Source organism: Carcharhinus amblyrhynchos, chromosome 2 (genome assembly GCF_965287045.1).
Source record: "Carcharhinus amblyrhynchos chromosome 2, sCarAmb.v2.hapA, whole genome shotgun sequence".
Lineage (NCBI taxonomy): Eukaryota > Metazoa > Chordata > Chondrichthyes > Carcharhiniformes > Carcharhinidae > Carcharhinus > Carcharhinus amblyrhynchos.
This window is the reverse complement of record NC_137325.1, coordinates 33,935,018-33,958,210: the sequence shown is the minus strand read 5'-3', so window position 1 is coordinate 33,958,210 and position 23,193 is coordinate 33,935,018. Positions and strand designations below refer to the sequence as shown.

Here is a 23,193-nt window from a genome sequence, read left to right as displayed (position 1 = left end):
ACTCTGGGATTTAAAACACGAATAAAGAATATTAGAACAAAATGGATTAGCTTAGGAAAAGAATCACAGACTGCCTTACATACATTTTTCAGAGGTACTATCTGCATAGAAACACATGTATCCACAGTTAGAGAATTTAAATGTATTTTTAAACGTGTATTATTGAACAGGTTTTCATCTTGGCTACTGGCACAGGGTTCTAAAGCATCATGGGAAATAGGCAAGTAAAGTGAACCGCATTCCTTATAACAATACACCCATAGAAACATAACTCTTATCAGCATGAGTAGCAAATACCTCAGTGGACAAGATATTAATTGAGCAAGGTCAAGCTAGTGATTCCCGACAACTAATGAATAGGCCGCATATTCTTCCAAATAAGAGTTTAGGCCAGTTGGCCATGGGAAAGTCCGGCAGAAACTGCTAGAACTTATTTTTCCCATGCTGTCAGAAAATATCTGTAATTGGCCAAAGGTATATGAAATTTACTAATGATGATTGGGCCATGATGAGACAGAAGACAAGTGGAAGTTGTATAATTGTATTGCCACTGTGATATAACTTCAGAGAAGAGTTGGACTGCCCAGCCCTTCACTCCTAGCATGTTTTGATCAATAAAGAAACTTCTTTTACCAGGATACCGTGTCATTTGTCTTATTATTAGCTGAAGATATGCTCAATACCTAGTCTCTGAAAAAAACCCTATTGGTCGCTTTCCTCTCCTGCAATTAATGGCCAGTTAAAGGCCTCATTCCACCACTTCTGATGTTCAGTATTCACCCAGTGACAGACAGGAGGGCTTGGAAACATGATGCCCAATTGGGGGTGGGGGCGGGGTGAAGACCTATGGTGCAGGTTCAGTCATTCAAAAAGTGCTTATTTGAGGGATCCACCATTGGAAAGGGGATAGTGCCACTGAAAACAATGCCCACCACCCCCCCTTCACACACAACAAACCTCCTCCATCACTCGGTCACTCAACTGTGCCTAGCTCCATTAAATCCTAGGCCTTGGGTAGGTATAGTGCCGGTAGCTGCCACTCCTCCATAGTGCCAATCAGTAAACAGCTGCCAGCCTCTGTCTGGCTGGCAATATTTAGTAGGTAGAGCTTCTGTTCCTGGGGTCTTTGATCACAGGGAAGACCCGCCACTGCCCAGTTAAGTGCCTGATTGATACTTGGTGTGGTAAACCTCCCCAAATGAAGCAATGTGGGAACCTCACCAGCTCTCCAGCTGGTGGGCAAGACCACTATCACCACCATTAAAACTACCCGGGTCATTATAATAGATTTACGAACAGGAGAATATTTCCAACTTCATGAAAAATATGACAAATATGGATGAACGTTTGACGCAATGAGCTACAGCAACCACCTGCATCTTCAGAGTTCAAGTTCAAATCCAGCCCAGGCTCACGGCATGAATATATTCCTTCTCCCACAGGCTGTAAACATTCTCAATGCAGGAGTGGAGGGCATCAGGAGGATCCCAACTCACCATCTGGCATTAATTAGAGAGGCCAGTGGGATGCCCAATGTTAGAAGCGAGAGGACGTTTCACTGATCTATTGGACAGTTGCTCCATTGAGAGCAACACTGGGAAAGAGCTTTACTCTGTATTGATCAGTACAGTTCCAGGAAACATTAGATAAATCCAATAATTCTGCATCCACAATCTAAATACTGTTTGTTGGAAGCATTTTACTATGGGGTGGGTGAGGTTGGTGCTGAATGGCATCCTAATCCTTGACTACCAGTATTTTATTATTTTCTTTAAGTAAATTACTTTGTGAAAACTGAATTGAGACTGTCTCTTAGGCTCTGTGGCCAGGATAGGAGAGATTCATTTATTTGAAACATGGTTAACTCAATGTCTCCTAAACAGCCCAGCAAGCCATTCAGTTGTAATAAACAGTTACCATTTCAAAGTGGTGATCCACCATCACCAATTCTCCAGCAAGGGCTGGGCAATAAATGCTTCCTTGCCAATGTCAATCTTGTTCCCTGGCCTGGAACACAACGTTTGGCACTGAATTTGAATGTAGATCCAAACGGTGAAGGGTATCCAGTCATCACATTACTGTTTGAGAGACTGTCATACCCGATTGGTTGCTACATATCCTACATTACAATAGGAATTGGCCGGGATTTTCCGGATCTGCCGGCAAAATTCCCACCAAGTTCAACAGACTTTTTCCCAGTCCACCAAATTTCCATCCCACCCACAAAAGGCCTGCCCAAAAGATCCCAGCCATTGACTGTGGACTGCTTTAGGACATCCTTGAAGCCATGTATGCCAGTATTTTTTCTATCCTTTAATGTAAATTTTCAATTCACTAAATTGCATACTATGAACCAACCAATCTTTATTTTGTATACAGTTTTACTTCTCAACGAGGTAACAAACACATCTCTGAAGTTGTGTGGTTTGTAATCATCTGCCCATCATCGACTTGAGGAAGCGTAGAGGAGAACATGCCGCTGTCTACAGCAATGGGGACAAAGTACAAAGGGTCAAGAGCTTCATGTTTTTAGGTGTCCAGATCACCAACAACCTGTCCTGGTTCCCCCCATGTCGACACTATAGCTAAGAAAGCCCACCAATGCCTCTACTTTCTCAGAAGACTAAGAAAATTTGGCATGTCAGCTACAACTCTTACCAACTTATACAGATGCACCATAGAAAGCATTCTTTCTGGTTATATCACAGCTCGGTATAACTTCTGCTCTGCAAAAGACCACACAAAACTACAAAAGGTTGTGAACGCAGTCCAGTCCAACATGCAAACTAGCTTCCCATCCATTGACTCAGTCTACACTTCCCGCTACCTTGGCAAAGCAGCCAACGTAATTAAGGACCCCACGCACCCTGGACATTCTCTCTTCCACCTTCTTCCATTGGGAAAAAGATACTAAAGTCTGAAGTCATGTGCCAACTGCCTCAAGAACAGCTCCTTCCTTACTGCTGTCAGACTTTAGAATGGACTTATCTTGCATTAAATTGATCTTTCTTTACACCCTCCCTATGATTGTAACACTACATTCTGGACTCTCGTCTCTTTCTCTATGAATGGTATGCTTTATCTGTATAGCGCTTAAGAAACAATACTTTTCATTGTGTGTTAATACATATGACAATAATAAATCAAATCAAATCACTCCAACTTAAAGTCAATGAACGTTGAAGAGTTACCTGGAGGCGACAATGATTGATGAGTTAAGGCCACCGTAACACGATACAGCCACCGACAATGGTATGAGCCACTTTATATAACCCAGAACTTCATCTGCAAAGGTCTGAAGAAATATTTGAATCAATAATTCTGAACTTCATTTGCCGCTTGTAAAGTTTGATGCTTAAAAGGAACAATTCACCGACCTCCCTTGAATTGACATCTTTGGTGATTCTTACTCATTAGACTAATCTTGAATTAGTTATCAGATATTTAGAACATCCAAATTCCAGCTTTCCCTTAAATAAACATCCAACAAAATTGGCCTATGCAGGAATAAAAGACATTAAGAATATATTTTGGGAAGTAATGCGACTGCTAGCCCTCAAAAAGGAAATCTTCCAAACCTGCAAGAGAACTAAGATCTTCAATGACAGTTCAAGGCTGCACTCCCATAGATCAAATGAATCTAATGATTGGAATCAAATCCTGTGTCCAGGTCAACCCTTCTACCAGACTCTTACAGTTCAACAGACTGGGAGTTCGTTCTCACTGGAATTGAGAAGCATGGAAAGTAAAAGGGATAAAGGATAGCCACCCTAATCCAGGAACCACATCATGGTTGAGAAGCTCACCAGGGCTTGAATAAGGCTGCAGTATCCACAGGAATGGTGAGGAACCGGGGAAGACTGGCCCCAGGTCTGCCACTGGCTAGGCTGCTCGCTGATGTCAAAAGGATACCTGAATGTCAATCTTTTGCAGATAATAGGAGCTGTAACTTCAAATGATTCTGACTAGTTACAGTCTTGGATTTCAAAGAAAACTACACTAGTTTGGCTTGAGATGCAAATTTTCAAGCCATAGTTTGGTTTCCAGAGTTTCTGTCAGTCCAGATATAGCCGCCATCTCATTTACAATGGTGACACTCAGCAACACACAAGGTGTGTAGTGTTGGCAGTGCTTAGGAGAGAGATTCAACTAGAATTTTCATGAAGACCAGTTTCAACATTTGTTTTCTTGAAGTTTAGTTTATTTATTAGTGTCACAAGTAGGCTTACATTAACACTGCAATAAAGTTACTGTGAAAATGCCCCAGTCACCACAGTCTAGTGCCTGTTTGGTTACACTGAGGGAGAATTTAACATGACCAATGCATCCACCCAGCACATCTTTCAGACTATGGGAGGCAACCAGAGCACCCAGAGGAAACCCACGCAGCCACAGGGAGGGTGTGCAGACTTCACACAGACAGTGACCCAAGTTGGGAACCCAACCTGGCTCCCTGGTGCTGTGATGCAGCAGTGCACACCACTGTGCTGCCCCTGTAAGATTTTAGAATATAAATGCTTTTGTTTTTAAGTGAAGTAACTCTTGCCAAAGAGGCCCGTTTAACCTTTGTCCCTCTAAGCTACACAGTAGACTAAAAGGCCACTTAATAGTACACAAAGTGAGACCCAAAGATATTTGTAATCAATACATTTTAATATATCTCAATAACCCCTTATGAAGACTTACCACAGCTACAGCATCACTGTGGAGGATGGTAGGAATATCCAGGACAGCATAATAAGCCACGTTTGTCAGGATGTAGATAGCCGTTACAATAGGCATAGAAACAGCGATGGCTAAGGGTAAATTCCTGTCTCAAAGCAAAAAAGGGGGCTGTCATACGTTGATGCAAAAACACAGCAAGTGAATAGCTTCATTCATCTCAATTCCATCTCAGTTATGACAGCTGGAACGTAACCAAATCTAAAGTCATTATAGAATTTATGGTTTGCAGCCCGCTGCAAATGACTGGCTGTTGCCTGGAAATGGTGGTTACTCCTCTAGTCTAAGCACTCAATTGTCTGCGCTGTTGAAAGCAGTGAGTACAATTTCCCACACTATGCAACCTTGCTAGGTGACACCACTAACTGTTATTACAGAAGCCTCTCTGCTCGGGAATCGAAGGTTTGAGTGTTCAGGGAGTGAGTGAGAGATCTCATTAATCTGAGTTTTCAACACTTGTTGCGGAAGGGGCTGGGGGGCTCTGAAACAAGGAGGTAAGGGAGAGGGAGGGGATGAGTATCTGCGAAATGGGCTCTTCAGTTTCTCGCCTTCATTAACTCGGAAGTGACTTCTTGGCTCTTAGAACTAGTCACACATAGGTGCTGGTGTGAAACCACAAACAAAATTAATCAACAGCTTTCATAAAAGCAAACACAACAACATTTACAGAAGCCAGTCAACAAATATCATGTGATCAGATGTCATGTGTTTGTCATATCACATCTTCAAAGAATGCCTCCAACCAAAGTTGCCAGCACAGATGTGCAAGAAAGGAAGGGCTGGCAGTAAGAAACCACTTTGCCACATTGCAGTTACAAAATACTCCACATTGTGAATTAGTATGAAGTGCAACAACTGTTGCTTAAATAAATGTGGCTGCCACTTTGCAAATAGCAAAATACAGATCAATGCTCAGCGTTTGATGATGTTAATCTATAGAAAAATGACTGCCAAAAAGAACTCCCTCGTCTTCTTTGAATTATAGCTTAGGATCTCTGATACCAAGTTAGTCAAATGTCTCATCTGAAGAATAGCATCCCTCAGTGCAGGGCTGGAGTTCCATTCTAGGTTTTTGTGACTCAAGTCCTGAAGTGGGTCTGAACCCAAAACTTTCTGCATCGTGTGTTATCAATTTGCATTTCACCTCAACTGTCAACGGCTAAGTTATGTAACCTGTCTACAAAAAAAATCTTGCACTTCATATTTTGTGATTTTGCTCAGTAATTCCTGCTTTAAATTCATTGTTAACCGATGACTCACTGTAGGTCAAAATGAATAAATAAGTTGTTCAAGACATATTAATTAAATGCATTGGATTATGCAGTTCATTGATTCATTGCTACCTCAAATCTCCCAATCTACTTTACCTTTGTTTACAAAGGTGAAATTTCTTTAGCTTGGTCTTTGTATCAGATATGATCTTTCATACCACTTATCATCCATCTTGCTCCCACGCCCTTCTGTTTGCAGAAGTTAGCTACTGATGTAAAAATTAAGCTGAATCTTTTAACTAGAGGAAAAATACTCTGGGGCAAATTTTCCCATTCTGCCTGCCATGGGAATTGTAGCGGGCAAGGGATGGACCATGGAAAAATCTGTTGACCTCAGGTGGGAATTTCCAGTTTTGGGGCAAGCATGGCCAGAAAATCCAATCCTCTGTGAAGAAATAATCTAAGGTCATTTTCCCCATATTCCACCTTGTGTAGTTCCTCAGCTGGGCTACTAATCTTATGAGAAGAGACCTGAGTGTCTAAAAGAAGCAGAGAAAAGAGGCAACTTAATAGAAATTTTCAAAATGATGGGGCATTTTGGTAGGGTGATCAGAAAGACCAATTTCTCTGACTGAAAGCTGGTGGCAAAAGATCAATTTTAAAGTTGCTAAGAATGCAGTTAGAAGTTACTTGACACAAAGTTTTTAATGCATGAAAAGCTTTGCCATGGAGAGCCACTGAAGAGGCATTATTACATTTAAAGGCAGAGCCCCGAGACATTGGAGTCAGGTAGATTTCAGGAAGGCTCCTGGTTTATAGAGTCATAGAAGGGTTTGTGTCAGAACAAAAAAAAATACACAGCAGATCTGGCAACATCTGTAACTTTGTTTTCCTCTTGACAGATGTTGCTAGACCTGTTTAGCATTTCAAGCATTTTCTATTTTGATTTCAGATTTCCAGCATCTGCAGTATTTTATTCATGAATAAGAAGAGTCTGGGGGACTAGAACCACTGAAATACAATCTGACACCTTGACTCTCTCCTCCTGGCAAAATACTTTGAAAGCCTCCACATTTAACCCCAGTGATCTGCTGGTGCTGCTGCAGTGAATGGAAATTTGGCTGAGTGCCAAATTCTCCATTCTTGCTGGCAGTGGGGCAGGAAAAGACGAGATCAGAGGATTTTGCCCTTCAACTTTATCTTCCCAAACCTCAGCTCACCTCCTTCAAAGTTAGAACCTGGGAGGGATTTTCTGGCCGTGTCAAAACCTGAAAATCCTACCTGAGGTCAATGGCCTTCCCATGATTTGCACCTCTTATTTTTTTTCTCTTTACTGCATGCATTCGAATCTACAAATGTCCTTTTTGTTTAAATGACATAGAGACCAAATATGTACTTAAGTGATATGGAGACCAGAATTGAACACTGTACTACAAAGCAAATTCTTTATGCAATTTTCTACGACTTAATCTCCAGTGTTCTGAGTACATAACTTCTTATTCTCTGCTTGTTTTTCCAAAATTGTGTCCTCACAAGATCTACATATTGCAAGAGGCAATTTTGCTATTCCCATTCAAGTTTCTGTGCTAAATGGAGTTTGCTGTCTCAGATAGGAGTGTACCAGCAATTAGGTCAAGCATTGGCACATTCATGCCCACTCATTATTTCCTCATGGCTCTGCTAAAATGGTGTAGGGCCAAGGCTCCTGGCATCATATCTGTTCTTTGGAGTGTTTGAGTAGCTATGGTGCTACTACTTCTTATTTTAGACAAGAGACAGATCAAGTGGGGCCTCCTATTTCTCTCAAGTTGCCCTCAAATTCCTTATAGACAAATGCAAGAATACAGCACATTCTAACTGAGTAGGGCATTCATAGAAGCAAAGTATATTTTTGCCAGGTTGTACAAGAGACAAAGTTTGATAGGAATTTGCCTCCAAACAGAAAGGTGGATGAGAAATATCATGCAACACCCAAGAATGCCCCATTACAATGTTTCATACCGCCTTCATCAGATGTTGTCAGCAAAGCAGTACTTGGAACCAAATCCAATAGAAGACAAACGTACGCTTTGTAAGATATTCAAATTGCTAATGCAGGAACAAATCAGTAAGTACAAATATACATCTGTAGAAGTACAGAAACACATAGATGTATAAGAAAAGGGTTAAGCTAAAAAGTCACTTCATGTGACTTATTGAAAATGCACGCTGGAGGCAAGAACTAGAGTGCAAAAGAGAATACATACTTCAAAACACCAGTTATTGTACTTGCTTGTCATAGGCTATTATTATAATGAGATGTACTGAAAGGGAAAAGCACAACTTGTTTATTACCAGCCATCCTCTAATTTGGAAAAGAGCTAAATTTACCAATGATCCTCAAAATTAAGTTGTCAGCTAAAGCTGCAATACTTTAATTATTAATTAACTAAATAATAAACTATGTTTAATGGAATGAAGAATGTGGGTACTGCAACTTAAATCATATATTGTGATTATTACATTGTATTGTCTTGAGCTTAATTTGGTAGCAGTAAAACAAAATAGGTATTATGTGTACCTGTGTAGTCTTTGGCCAGAATTCTTGAGAAGTGTAAAGTAGCATGGAAAGGTCTCCCTCTAGAATCTCTGGCAGTGGGGCAGAAGGGCCTTGGACGGACCCCTATTAAGACCAATATAGGGTATTTTTCAGGCCTAGTCTCAATTTTCAGGCTACAGAGCACCCAGGGTGGGAAATAGAAAAAGTTAAAAGTTTTCACCATTGACCCTTGATCTCAGGTGAGAACGCTGGGAGGGAAAGAGACGTCTGGCGTCTCTCTCGAAAGATCCCCTTCCCCAGTGAGACCAGAGATGACTGGCCCTTCCTGCTGCCACCAACCCCTTTCCCTGGCCCAAATAAAGAGTCACTATACACGTCATACATTTACACAATCCCAAAAGCAAACCTAAACTTTTTGTTCTGATATGGGCAATATTTTTTTCATTCACATCTTCAAGGTGGTGATCTGCTTCCTTGAACCACTGCAGTCCATTTGCTGCAGGTACACCTACAATGCTATTAGGGAGGGAGTTTTGGGGTTTTGAAACTGTCTGCAAATGCAGCTGTGTCTATTCCTGATTATACAATGTTAGGTTTTCTTGACTTTTTACATAAAACAAAATAAATTTTAGCAGTTTAAAACTGTTTTAATTTTCTCCCATCACCATCAACAGTTCTCCTGTAAACTACAAAAAAAAGCAAACAGAGCAATGTGAATTACAAATATCATTAATTCGCGTGATCGAACTTTGTTGACATATGGAGGAAAAAAACGGCGAGACAAAGTCCTTCAGAATACATCAAACATTGGATTAGACACTGAACCTCTTTGTAGCCATTATCAGGCAAATAATAGGTTCAACAAGAAACAATTTCACAGACGTGCATGAAGGCATCTAACCAATTGTGAGTTGTGTAATTTTGTTTTAAAGACATCATGAGTAATTACCTAAAGTAGACCTTAAGCCCTTTGTATATGCAAATAAGGAACTTGCTTTTGGTTCTCTCATCAATATTTAAGAGAGGCGATAGCCCAGTCATGTTATCACTAGACTATTAATCCAGAAACTCAGCTAATGATCTGGGGAGAAGGGTTCGGCTCCCACCACGGCAGACGGTGTAATTTGAATTCCATAAAAGCATCTGGAATTAAGCATCTACTGATGACCATGAAACCACTGTTGATTGTCAGAAAAACCCATCTTGTTCACTTATGCTCATTAGGGAAAGAAATCTGTTGTTCTTAACTGGTTTGGCCAACATGTGATTCCAGCCCCACAGCAATATGGTTGACTCTCAACTGCCTTCTGGAATGGTCCAGCCTATGGCAATGGCGACTAGGGATGGGCAATAAGTGTTGGCCAGCCAGCCATGAATGAATAAAAAAAAAACTCAACACCACAAAGTGGCGTAGGAACTTGGGATTCTAAAGCAATCTAAAAAGTGACTGCCGCCATCGGTAAATTAGTTTTATATCAATAAAAATGTGGTCTTAGGAAGTGTGATTGGAGAGACATGGGCAGGAAAATACGGACCAGATATGGAGCTTTGCCTTACTGCTGGAGTTTACAACTAGCATCGTGGGGAAGAGCTGGCCAGCGATGGACCAAGCAATGAGTCCAGATCAGGCTGGAAAAGTGCCGGAGATCCTCACTGCCCCAGTTTCAAGTGATTTCTGTCATCTTGCGGCCCAATTTAGGGCAGGTTGGAAAAGCAGCCCTCATTCTTACAAACTGAGAAGTCATCTCAATGCTCACCTTTCAGGGTTTTGGATCTCTTCAGTCACAAAGTTAAGAGTGTCCCAACCGGAATAAGAATATAATGCTGAATACAGAGCTAGGGCCATCTCCCCACCGTTCAATTTGGAGTCTTGAAAGGAATTTTGGAACTTGTCCGTTTCTCCTGCAATAGAAAAATCCAGTATCAGGAAACAGAATGAGTGTGTTCAATGAGTATATTAAACAAGTATGGGGAACAAGGAAATGGCAGAGAAACTAAACAAATACTTTGGGTGAAGTTCTCCCAAAAAGATTCAAAGTGCCAAATTTGTGTGAAAACTGGACTAATACCCATTGGTTTGTTTAAGAGTTATTTTCAGAATGAATCTCCCATACTCTGAGCACTGTAGAGTGCCCTAGCTGAATTCACTCCGAAAAATCGGGGACGGGGCCTATTCCCATCCAAGAGGCTGACAGCATAGCGCTGAGTGGGCCACTGCGCACGTGCCGATCTGTCAGTACCAAGTCAGCACGTGTGGATTGGCTCCGCACTGCTGGCCTCCCAATCACTAGACAACTCAATCACTGGCCTGCCCCATTGCCGGCCAGCCCCGTCACCCTGAATCACTGGTTACACCCCGGGTTCTAAAGAAATAGCTGAGGAAATTGTGGTGGCATTGGTGATAATCTTTCAGCAATCACTAGAGGTAGGGAGGGTACCAGAGGACTGGAAAATAGCGAATGTAACACCGTTGTTTAAGAAGGGAGGGAGGCAGCAGATGGGAAGTTATAGGCCAGTTAGCCCGACTTCGGTCATTGGCAAGATTTTAGAGTCCATTATTAAAGATGAGATCGCAGAGTACTTGGAAGTAGGACCGAGTCAGCACGGCTTTGTCAAGGGGAGGTCATGTCTGACAAATCTGTTAGAGTTCTTTGAGGAGGTAACAAGAAAGTTAGATCAAGGAGAACCAGTGGACGTGATTTATTTAGATTTCCAGAAAGCCTTTGACAAGGTGCCGCATAGGAGACTTAAATAAGTAGTTGCCCATAATGTTAAGGGTAAGATCCTGGCATGGATAGAGAATTGGCTTACTGGCAGAAGGCAGAGAGAGGGGATAAAGAGGTCTTTCTCAAGATGGCAGCCGGTGACTAGTGGTGTGCTTCAGGGCCAATGCTGGGACCACATTATACATTAACAATTTGGAGGAAGGAACTGAAGGCACTGTTGCTAAGTTTGCAGATGATACAAAGATATGTAGAGGGACAGGTAGTATTCAGGAAGCAGGGGACTGCAGAAGGATGTGGACAGGTTAGGAGAGTGGACAAAGAAGTCGCAGATGGAATATGATGTGGAAAAGTGTGAGGTTATGCACTTTGGAAGGAGGAATGGAGGCACAGACTATTTTCTAAATGGAAAAATGCTTAGGAAATCAAAAACACAAAGGGACTTGGGAGCCCTTGTTCAAGATTCTCTTAAGGTTAATGTGCAAGTTCAGTCAGCAGTTAGGAAGGCAAACGCAATGTTAGCATTTATGTTGAGAGGGCTAGAATATAGAAGCAAGGATGTACTTCTGAGGCTGTATAAAGCCCTGGTCAGACCCCATTGGGAGTATTGTGAGCAGGTTTGGACCCCATATCTAAGGAATGATATGCTGACCTTGGAAAGGGTGCAGAGGAGGTTCACAAGAACGATCCCTGGAAATGAAGAGTCTGTCGTATGTGGAACGGTCGAGGACTCTGGGTCTGTACTTGTTGGAGTTTTGGATAGGGTGGATGTGGAAAGAAAAACTAGAACCAGAGGGCACAACCTCAGGCTAAAGGGACAATCCTTTAAAACAGAGATGAGGAGGAATTTCTTCAGCCAAAGAGTGGTAAATCTGTGGAACTTTGCTGCAGAAAGCCTTGGAGGCCAGGTCATTGAGTATCTTTAAGATAGAGATAGATAGATATGTCCTCGATCAATAAGGGATCAGGGGTTATAGGGAAAAGGCAGGAGAATGGGATGAGAAAAATATCAGCCATGAATGAATGGCGGAGCAGACACGATGGGCTGAGCGGCCTAATTCTGTTCTTTTATCTTATGGCCTTATGGTCAATGCCTGGTGGGTAGTGCCACGGTGCACCTTGAGCATTACCAGTTTGCCCTTGGGCAGAGCCAGGGGGCCAGGCTGACACTGCCCAGGGGACACCCTCCCCTTACCCCCGACTTCCTGGGGGGTCCCCATGGCCTCTGTTACCTCTGGTCGGGCCACCTGTTCGCCATTAATGGGGAGCTATGGTAAACCCGCCAGAGTGAACTACTACCTAGCGGGTGGCACTGTCTCTGTATCCCTTGATCTTTCTCATATGTAAAAATCTATTGATTTCAGTCTTGGACGTACTCGTAACTGAGCCTCCACAACTGTCGGGCAGTGAATTCCAAAGATTTACAACTCCAAGGGAAGAAATTCCTCTTTGCCTCAGTCCTAAAAGCCTGTCCTTTATTTGATACTGTCCGGTGGTTCTAGATCACTTCCCCAGTCATGGGAAACATCCTTCCTGCCTCTACCTGGTTCAGCCCAATCATAATTTTGTATGTTTGAATGAGAACATCTCTTGTTCTTCCACACTGGAGAGGAAAATAGTCCTGTCTATTTAATCTTTCCTGAGAAGACAATCCCTCCACACCAGGAATTAATGAATCTTTATTGCACAATGATTAGCACCGCTGCCTCACAGCGGTGGGGTGGGTGGGAGGGTTGCGGATAGACCCTAGTGGGCCCAGAGACTTCAGTCCCAGGCCTGCTAATGATATTTAAATGGTAATTTAACTATTTAAATCAGCTCCGCACCCATTTCCGGAACGGCGCTGATGAATCCAAAAAAACTTAGAGCTAGAGACGCACCGATGCCATGGTGCCCAGTGGGGAGCCTGCTGGTGACGCCACAGTAGCTGGGAGAATCACCCCCTTCTATCCTGACAGAAGAAAATACTAAAAATCTCCCAGAAATAATGAAGATTCAAGGGCCCGGTGTCAATGTGATATTATTAGTTGCAAAAAATAATACTAGAGAAATGAATTTGATTAAGGTATATTGATTAAATCTCCTGGATTTGATGATCTGCAGCCCAGAGTGTTGAAAGAGGTGCCTGTAGAGATGGTGGATGCATTTGTGGTCAGCTTTCAAAATTCTATAAATTCTGGAATGTTGGAAGATGACAAATGTAACCCCACTATTTACAAAAGGAGCGGGAGAGAAATCAGGAGCGAATCATAGAAACTCTGCAGTGCAGAAAGAGGCCATTCTGCCCATCAAGCCTGCACTGTCAACAATCTCACACAGGGCCTATCCCCGTAACCCATGTATTTATCCTGCCAGTCCCCCTGACATGAAGGGTCAATTTTGTATGGCCAATCCACCTAACCCGCCCATCTTTGGACTGTGGGTGGAAACCGGAGCACCTGGAAGAAACCCCCGCAGACATGGGGAGAATCACCAGAATTGAACTAGGGTCTCTGGCTGTGAGGCAGCAGTGCTAACCGTTGTGCAGTGAAGATTCATTAATTCCTGGTGTGAGGGATTGTCTTCTCAGGACCATTTTCCTCTCCAGTATGGAAAAACAAGAGGTGTTCTCATTCAAACATACAAAATTATGATTGGGCTCAACCAGGTGGAGGTAGGAAAGACGTTTCCCAAGACTGGGGAAGTGGTCTAGAATCACAGGACAGCATCAAATAAAGGAGAGGTTTTTTAGGACTGAGACAACGAGGCAATTCTTCCCTCAGATCCGTAAATCTTTGGTATTCACTGCCTGACAGTTGTGGAGGTTCAGTTACGAGTATGTCCAAGACTGAGATCAAACAAATTTCTACATATGAAAAAAATCAAGGGATACAGTGATAGTGCAGGAAAATGGTGTTAAAATAATAGCTTGGCCATTATCTCACTGAATGGTGGAGTGGGCTTCAAAGTCTCAAAAACACATGGATAAATTCTGCGAGATGAGACTCCCCAGCATTTTATTTGATGAAGTGGTAAATTGAGGAGACAAGTGTAGAAGTGAACAGTGCAAACTGCTGTCTTGTAGGTTAAGTCAAGGGTTGACTCACCTAATCAATGGTGCTTAGAATAATCCGGCAATTATAAAGAATCACTGAAAGATTGGGAGGTTGGCCAATAAATCCCACTGAGCAAAGCTCTTGCCTCACAAAATCTATTGTTAAATACTCTGCAAAGTTCATAGACATTCATATCGAGGAGGAATTTACAGTTAAACAATACTTTGCATCCTCAACATATCCTGTGAAGAGGATTATAAAATTCCCATAAAAAGAAAATTTAAGAATGAATGAACAGTTTGCTCTGATTGTGTTGCTTAAGGAAGAATAGCCAACTCCTCTCCTTCAATTAGTACCATGGGATTTTTTACTTTCACCTCGACAAGCAGAGGAGGCCTTGATTTAACTTCTCATCCGAAAGCCGTTTTTTTGGACAATATGAGATTATCTCAGTATGGTGCTCAAATGTCAGCCTAGATTACACGATCCTTGGAGGGCTGCTTAAACACACAACCTTCTGACTCAGGCAAGAATCCAAGTTAAACCAGAGTATATCATTATGCCTAATTATGCATTGAGAGAGGGAGAGCAGGAGAGACAGAGTGTGAGAAAGACAGAGAGAGACAGACAGACAGAAACATTCCCACTCTCAGTGCAACTCGTAATTGCAATTCTTCAATATGTTGAAGAATTTAAATAACATTGAAATTGAATGGTTAACACTGCTGCCTCACAGCACCAGGGACCCAGATTCGATTCCCAGCTTGGGTCGCTGTCTGTGTGGAGTCTGTACATTTTTCCTGTGCATTTCCTCCGGATGCTCTGATTTCCTCCCACAGTTCAAAAAATACGCTGGTTAGATGCATTGGCCATGCTAAATTCTCCCTCAGTGGAGGCGCCAGAGTGTGGTGACTGGGACATTTTCACAGTAACTTCATTGCAGTGTTAATGCAAGCCTACTTGTGATGCTAATAAATAAAAAGTTTAAACATATTGTATTCTATATCTCAGCGAATTCCATGCAATTAAACATGCTTGCCTTTATAGGACAGGATATAGAGTATAAAAACTGCAGTCTAATGTTACAGCTGTATAGAACGTTGGTTAGGCCACATTTGCGTCCAGTTCTGGTCACCACACGACCAGAAGGACATGGAGGCTTTGGAGAGAGTGCAGAGGAGGTTTACCAGGATGTTGCCTGGTATGGAAGGTCTTAGCTATGAGGAGAGATTGGGTAAACTGGGGTTGTTCTCCATGGGAAGAAGGAGAATGAGGGGAGACCTAATAGAGGTGTATAAAATTATGAAGGGTATAGATGGGGTGAACAGTGGGAAGCTTTTTCCCAGGTCGGAGGTGATGATCACGAGGGGTCACAGGTCCAAGGTGAGAGGGGCGAGGTCATATGTCAGAGGGACGTATTTTACACAGAGGGTGGTGGAAACTTGGAATGCGCTGCCAAGTAAGGTGGTGGAGGCGGACACGCTGGGATCGTTTAAGGCTTATCTGGATAGTCACATGAGCAGACTGGGAATGGAGGGACGCAAACGAATGGTCTGGTTGGACAATGAGCAGCGCAGGCTTGAAGGGTCGAAGGGCCTGTTTCCTGCGCTGTATTGTTCTTTGTTCTTTGTGTTAAGAAGTTAAAACCATTTACCTTGACAAAGCCTCACCAGCCCAGCTATGATGATGATGATCAAGGCAAACACTTTCGCAAAGGTAGACACCACCTGTAGAATCGCTCCCCACTTCACCTTGGCACAGTTTACCAATGTCAGCATTCCTTTGGATTCAAAAAGTGTAGTTAGTTACTGAACAGAAAGCACCCTCCTAGAGGTTGGAAACTAATCCTTTTAACCTATCACTCCCCATATCATTCTGTCTGCCTCTGCTTCAAATATTTATTCAACTTTCAGTTGTCTGCCTCGGCCGTATTAACAAATTGCTGCATAAAAATAGTGCCCAACTCTCTCGCTCACTCTCTTAGTGACAAGTTTAAATTGATGACCCGGCAGGAGAGTCTTTGGCCAGAATTCTTCGGCTGTTCATGCCAGCGGGATCTTCTGGTCCTGTCGATTGTGCACCCCTGCCACGGGTTTCCCCATGGCGTAGAGTGCAGTTGATAGGAAATCCCATTGACAGCAACTGGACCAGGAGATCCCGCCAATAAAAAATGGTGCACCACCACCCACTTTGACAAACACATGGCAGAGGAGGCCAGAGAATACCTCCTTTGTCTATTTACTCCATCAAAATCCTTCATAAGGTTGAAAATTCTGTTATTAAGTATCTTGTTAGCTTTCTCCTTTAGTGGAAATACTCCTTCTCAAAGCTTCCTTCCCATATCATATAATCATTTGCTGAATCCAAAATTGATATCCTCTACAGCTTTCAAGTGTAAAACTTGCACACAGTAGTTTAACAGTTGCCCAAAAATGTTTAGTATAAATTTAATACACTTACATTCGTTTTTTATACTTTTTTAAATTTAATACGCTTATATTTAACACACTTAAATTAAAAACCTATGTGTAAAGAGTGGCCAAAAATAGTGGGGAATTAGAAGATTGGGTAAGTTTTAAAAAACAACAAAGAACTACGAAGAAAGAGATAAAGAAAGGAAAGATAGAGCATCAAAACTAGCTCAAAATATAAAAAAAGACAGTAAAAGCTTTTACAAATATATAAAAAGGAAGAGAGTGGCTCACGTGAATGTTGGACCCTTGGAGGATGAGAGGGGGGATTTAATAATGGGAAACGAGGAAATGGCTGAGACTTTAAATAAGTTTTTTGTGTCGGTCTTCACGATGGAGGACACAAATAGCTTACCGGATATTAACGATCGAGGGTTGGTAGGAGCTGAGGTCCTTAATACAATTACTGTTACTAAAGAGGTAGTGCTTGGTAGACCAATGGGACTGAAGGTACACAAGTCCCCGGGCCCAGATGGAATGCATCCTAGGGTACTGAAGGACATGGCATAAGTAATAGCAGATGCGTTAGTAGTTATTTATCAAAATTCGCTGGACTCTGGGGAAGTGCCGGCTGATTGGAAAACAGCTAATGTAACGCCGCTGTTTAAAAAAGGAAGTAGACAAAAGGCGGGTAACTACAGGCTGGTTAGCTTAATGTCCGTAGTTGGGAAAATGTTGGAATCCATCATTAAAGAAGAAATAGCAGAACACCTGGAAAGGAATGGTTCGATCAAGCATGGATTCATGAAGGGAAAGTCGAGTTTGACGAATTTACTGCATTTTTTTGAAGATGTGACTAGTGCAGTTGGCAGAAGGGAACTGGTGGATGTGGTGTTTTTAGATTTCCAGGAGGCGTTCGATAAGGTGCCTCACAAAAGGTTGCTGCAGAAGGTTAGGGTACACGGAGTTGGGGGTAAGGTGTTAGCGTGGATTGAGGATTGGTTATCTAACAGGAAGCAGAGAGTTAGATTAAATGGGTGCTTTTCTGGTTGGCAGTTGGTGACTAGTGGCGTACCGCAGGGATCGGTGCTGGGGCCTCAACTGTTTACCATATACATAGACGATCTGGAGGAGGGGGCTGAGTGTAGGGTAACAAAGTTTGCTGATGACGCGAAGATGAGTGGGAAAGCAAATTGCGTGGAGGACGTGGAAAGCCTGCAGAGAGATTTGGACAGGCTGAGCGAGTGGGTGAGGATCTGGCAGACGGAGTATAACATTGACAAATTTGAGGTTATCCATTTTGGAAGGAATAATAGTAAAATGGAATATTACTTAAATGGTGAAAAAAATTACAACATGCTCCTGTGCAGAGGGACCTGGGGGTCCTTGTGCATGAATCACAAAAACCCAGTCTGCAGGTGCAGCAGGTGATCAAGAAGGCGAATGGAATGTTGGCCTTTATAGCGAGGGGGATAGAATATAAAAGCAGGGAGGTCTTGCTGCAACTGTACAAGGCACTGGTGAGGCTGCAATTAGAGTACTGCGTGCAATTTTGGTCCCCCTATTCGCAAAAGGATATATTGGCCTTGGAGGGAGTACAGAGAAAGTTCAGCAGGTTGATACTGGAGATGATGGAGTTAGCTTATGAGGAGAGATTGAGTAGATTGGGCCTGTACTTGTTGGAGTTTAGAAGGCTGAGGGGTGATCTTATAGAGACATACAAGATAATGAAGGGGCTAGACAGGGTAGAGGTAGAGAGATTCTTTCCACTTAGAAAGGAAACCAAAACAAGGGGGCACAGCCTCAAAATAAGGTGGGGGGGGGTCAGTTTAGAACAGAGTTGAGGAGAAACTTCTTCTCTCAGAGGGTAGTGAATCTCTGGAATTCTCTGCCCATTGAAGTGGTGGCAGCTACCTCGTTGAATATGTTTAAGTTACGGGTAGATAGGGGGAGCAAGCGGGTAAGTGGAATTGATCCACTTCAGATCAGCCATGATCTCACTGAATGGCGCGGCAGGCTCGAGAGGCTAGATGGCCTACTCCTGCTCCTATATCTTATGTTCTTATTCTCCATATTTAAATCAGGCAAATAGCACTAATGAGTTCTCACAACCATTGTTAATTACAGAACTACCTCTTCCAGCATGTTAAAACATGTTGGCTATTTCAGGCAGGGCCAAATGCTTAGGAAATGATTTGTACCTTGTTACAGTCAATTGGCAATTGTTTGTCATCTGCTATCCCTACCAAGATGCAACAAAGATCAATTTCCTCTCACTGTTATTGTCCAGATACAGGTTGTCATTATAAGAGAGGAAAATTAACACCAGCAAGTTGTACAGATTAAATCAAACCGTGCCTTATCTATGTGAGATAACAATGGCACTATGCACAGATACTCTAGAAAGAACATATCAAGTTTAAATAGTCACAACTTTTAGATTATGTACAAAATAAACTTGCCATGTAAAAGTTAATTGTTGTCCTTTGCAGACTAAGTACATTAAATATTGAATCCAGCCATAACACCAGGGCATTCAATGAACAATGCCCATTTCCACTTCAGTAATACTGTCCAACATTCATCTCATCTCACCTCATCTGGTGCCAAATCATCCATTTGAACTGCAGGCTGAGTTTAGGTTTTTCATTCAGCAACAGAACCACTTTTTAATTCAGGGCATAACTTATAAAATTACCATGTGGAACTTAATGTGAGTCTTGGAAGGGTGGGCTAGGTGGACCAAGTATCAGTTGTCTCCTTATTTTATGCAAAACTGCCTCCAGTTTAGCACCAACGCACAACCTTACAGCACACAAGTCAAAGCCATGAGACTTACAGTCCCTGGTCCAGGTAGAGGCAACTGGTTTGAAACTCCCACTGCTCCTTTCCTATTGAGCGAGCCAGTTTATATTCCACGGGGAGATCTATCTATATCTGTATCACCCGTGGCCATCACAACAGAGTGAAACACTACTGCCTGTGAATATACAAAGCTGTTTGTAATTCTTATTTGCATAGTTGGAATAAAATGGTCCTCTCCACATTTAAACAAATGAACAATTGGCATATGAGGAGGCGGTGGCCTAGTGGTATTATCGCTAGACGGTGAATCCAGAAACTCAGCTAAGGATTCTGAGGACCTGGGTTTGAATCCCACATGACACATGCGGTCATTGGAGTGGCTGCAGATATTTGGACAGAATACTAGCAATACCCATAAAAAGGAAGTGTTTCAGCTCCAACTGCTAATGCCACTCATTCAGAATGGTAGAAATGACCCCAAGTTTTAAAAATATGCCCATTAACAAGACATGCTTGCTTACTGGTATAAATAAAACATGGATTTTATTGATACAGATAAAGAAGAATTTGATGCAGTCATTTTTTTTATTCATGGGACATGGGGGTGCTGGCTGGCCTGCATTTATTGCCCATCCCTTGTCGTCCTTGAACTGAGTGAACTTAGAGGGCAGTTGAGAGTCAACCATATTGCTGTGACTCTGGAGACACATGTAGGCCAGACCAGGTGAAGATGGCAGATTTCCTTCCCTAAAAGGCATTAGTGAACCAGAAGGGTTTTTTCAATAATGACTTCATGGTCACCTCTTAATTCCAGATATTTTTTATTGAATTCAAATTCTACCATGTGTCATGTGGGATTCAAATCCAGGTCCTCAGAATCCTTAGCTGAGTTTCTGGATTCACCGTCTAGCGATAATACCACTAGGCCACCGCCTCCTCATCTGCCAATTGTTCATTTGTTTAAATGTGGAGAGGACCATTTTATTCCAACTATGCAAATAAGAATTACAAACAGCTTTGTATATTCACAGGCAGTAATGTTTCACTCTGTTGTAATGGTGGTACACGTATAGATAGGTCTCCCCATGGAATATAAACTAGCTTGCTCAATAGGAAAGGAGCAGTGGGAGTTTCAAACCAGCTGTCTCTACCTAGACCAGGGACTGTAGGTCTCATGGCTTTGACTTGTGTACTGTAGTGATAGAAGTGGTGCTTTACTCACTGTGTAAATGAAAGGTGTTGGTGACAGGAAACTGGCCTCAGCAAGATTATTCCCATCCACATATTGGCAAATAACTTGGTCAATGTAAAATACAAGAGCAAATATACATTATTTATAAGAAACTATATAACAGAAAAGATTCACCTTCCTTCCAATAGATAGCATTATGCAGCAAGGTAGAAGTCTCTACTTAACAAATCCTCTTTGTTGCTGGCCACCTTTTGTAGGCATTTTAGAGACTGCGTACTAACCAGAAACAGAAGTAGTGCTATTTTCCAATTGAACATATTACAGGTTGCAACACATGTCACAATGTTAGAAAGTAAAAGTTTTGACCAGAAATTCTCTCATGAAATTCCAAACTGGTCGACTAAATTTCAGAATGCAATGTTTTAAATGTTTCAAGAAGTAGTTACATTATTACAGACAGGTTTTGGAACCTAAACAGCAAATATTGCAACGAATGGGAATAGGAACACAACTTAAACTTCAATACAAATGGGAAATGTTTTCCTGCTGATATGGTTCAGGCCACCTCTTCACTTTTCTTTTGCCCATTCAATGGAGAAAGCAAGTTTTACTAAAATATCTTGGCTGAACTGGAGCATTCACTATTTGGGATAGTGTGCACAGGATTAACAATGACCCCTTTATTTTGCTACTGACCAATAGAGGTCACATGGGATACCAACCACTTCCTTAATTCTTTCAAAAGGCAGAAAGCAGTCAAGCCAACAGATATATTTATAACAGATAACTCTCTCTCTCTGAGTAACACAGAACCAGGAAAGCAAGCACAGTGGTTAGCACTGCTACCTCATGGCGCCAGAGACCTGGGTACGGTTCTCAGCTTGGATGACTGTCTGTGCAAAGTCTGCAGGTCTCCCTGAGTCGGTGTGGGTTTCCTCCTGGTGCTCTGGTTTCCTCCCACAGTCTGAAAGACGTGCTGGTTAGGTGCACTGGCCATGCTAAATTCTCCCTCAGTGTACCTGAGCAGGTGCCAGAGTGTAGTGAATAGGGGACTTCCACAGTAACTTCATTGGAGTGTTAACGTAAGCCTACTTGTGATACTAATAAATAAATTTACACTTAAGTTACTGGAAAACAAGAGTTCAAATAATTTTGTTAACATGGGGCTAAAATATGATTTTTAGGAATGTGTTTCTTATCCAGTTTGATAAGTAACTACAACTTTGGATAATAGACTATATTGTAGGATTAAACAATGTGAAGAATTAGAACGTAAAAGCCACAGCATTCAGATCTCTGGATATGTTGACAAAAATAGTCATTACAACTGTTAGTTCCTGTTGGAAATCTAAGCTTGTCCATGTCTTTGAAGTACAAAAACTGAGAGCATAACCTGATTCAAAGCTAGTGTCAACAGGTATTAACAATTAAATAATATAGTCTGGTGGGAAACATTTGTCTTTCAGCATGCATTCTTAAACCACAAATAAAATTATATTATATGTTAATATGTCAAACAACTAATTATTAAAATTGAGCATTTACTGTGACCGAACTCATGTTCTAATCAGACAGATGATGATCAGGTGATGAAGGAGCAGCGCTCCAAAAACTCGTGATTACAAATAAACCTGTTAAGACTTTAACCTGGTGTTGTGAGACTTCTTACTGTGCCCACCCAGTCCAGCGCCAGCATCTCCACATCAAATGTTCAATGTACATATTGATTGGTCGACCCATGTTGGACGCGGTGGGCTTGAGGAAGAGTTCTTGGAATGCTGCCGGGATAGTTTCCTCGGATAGTGTGTGTTGGAGCCGACGAGGGAGCGAGCTATCTTGGATCTGGTGTTATGTAATGAGGCAGGTAGAATTAGGGACCTTGTGGTGAAGGATCCTCTTGGGAAGAGTGATCATTGTATGGTGGAGTTTCTGGTGCAGATGGAGGAGGAGAAAGTGGGTTCCTGGACACGCGTCCTTTGTTTGAACAGAGGGGAGTGCGGTAGGATGAGAGAAGAATTGGCGAATGTTGATTGGGGGAGCACATTGGAAGGTAGGTCTGCTGAGGAACAGTGGAGGATCTTTAAGGAGATCTTTCTTGGTGCTCAGCAGAAATTTATTCCGATGGTTAAAAAGGATCATAGGAGGAGAGAAAATCAGCTGTGGATAACGAAGGAGGTAAAGGAAAGTGTTAAATTAAAAGCGGATGCGTTTAGAGTAGCTAAGAGTAGTGGGCGAGAAGAGGATTGGGAGAGGTTTAAATGTCAACAAAGAATGACAAAGAAGTTGATAAAGAAGGGTAGGAGAAACTATGAAGCTGGGCTAGCGCTTAATATAAAAAAGGATGGCAAGAGTTTTTATAAATACATAAAAAGGAAGAGGCTGGCTAGGGTGATCGTTGGACCCTTAGAGGATGAGAGGGAGGACTTAGTGGTAGGGGATGGGGAAATGGCTGAGGCCCTGAATAACTTTTTTGTTTCGGTCTTCACGGAGGAGGACGTGAATAATTTGCCGGGTGTTAGCGATGGAAAGATGGTAGGAGTGGAGGGCCTGAATGA

General features: G+C 42.2%; 1 protein-coding gene across 2 annotated transcripts in view; it reads right to left on the bottom strand.

Moving 5' to 3' along the window:
- Positions 1-23,193, bottom strand: part of LOC145353516 (Y+L amino acid transporter 2-like) — a 102,619-nt gene that overhangs the window by 20,625 nt on the left and 58,801 nt on the right. For both annotated transcript variants that reach the window (XM_080204335.1, XM_080204328.1), the window contains exons 3-6: positions 15,885-16,010; positions 10,230-10,374; positions 4,687-4,810; positions 3,192-3,295 (exon numbers count right to left, since the gene is read on the bottom strand). In XM_080204335.1, coding sequence (XP_080060461.1) covers positions 3,192-3,295; positions 4,687-4,810; positions 10,230-10,374; positions 15,885-16,010 — 499 coding nt within the window. The remainder of the gene's footprint in view (positions 1-3,191; positions 3,296-4,686; positions 4,811-10,229; positions 10,375-15,884; positions 16,011-23,193) is intronic.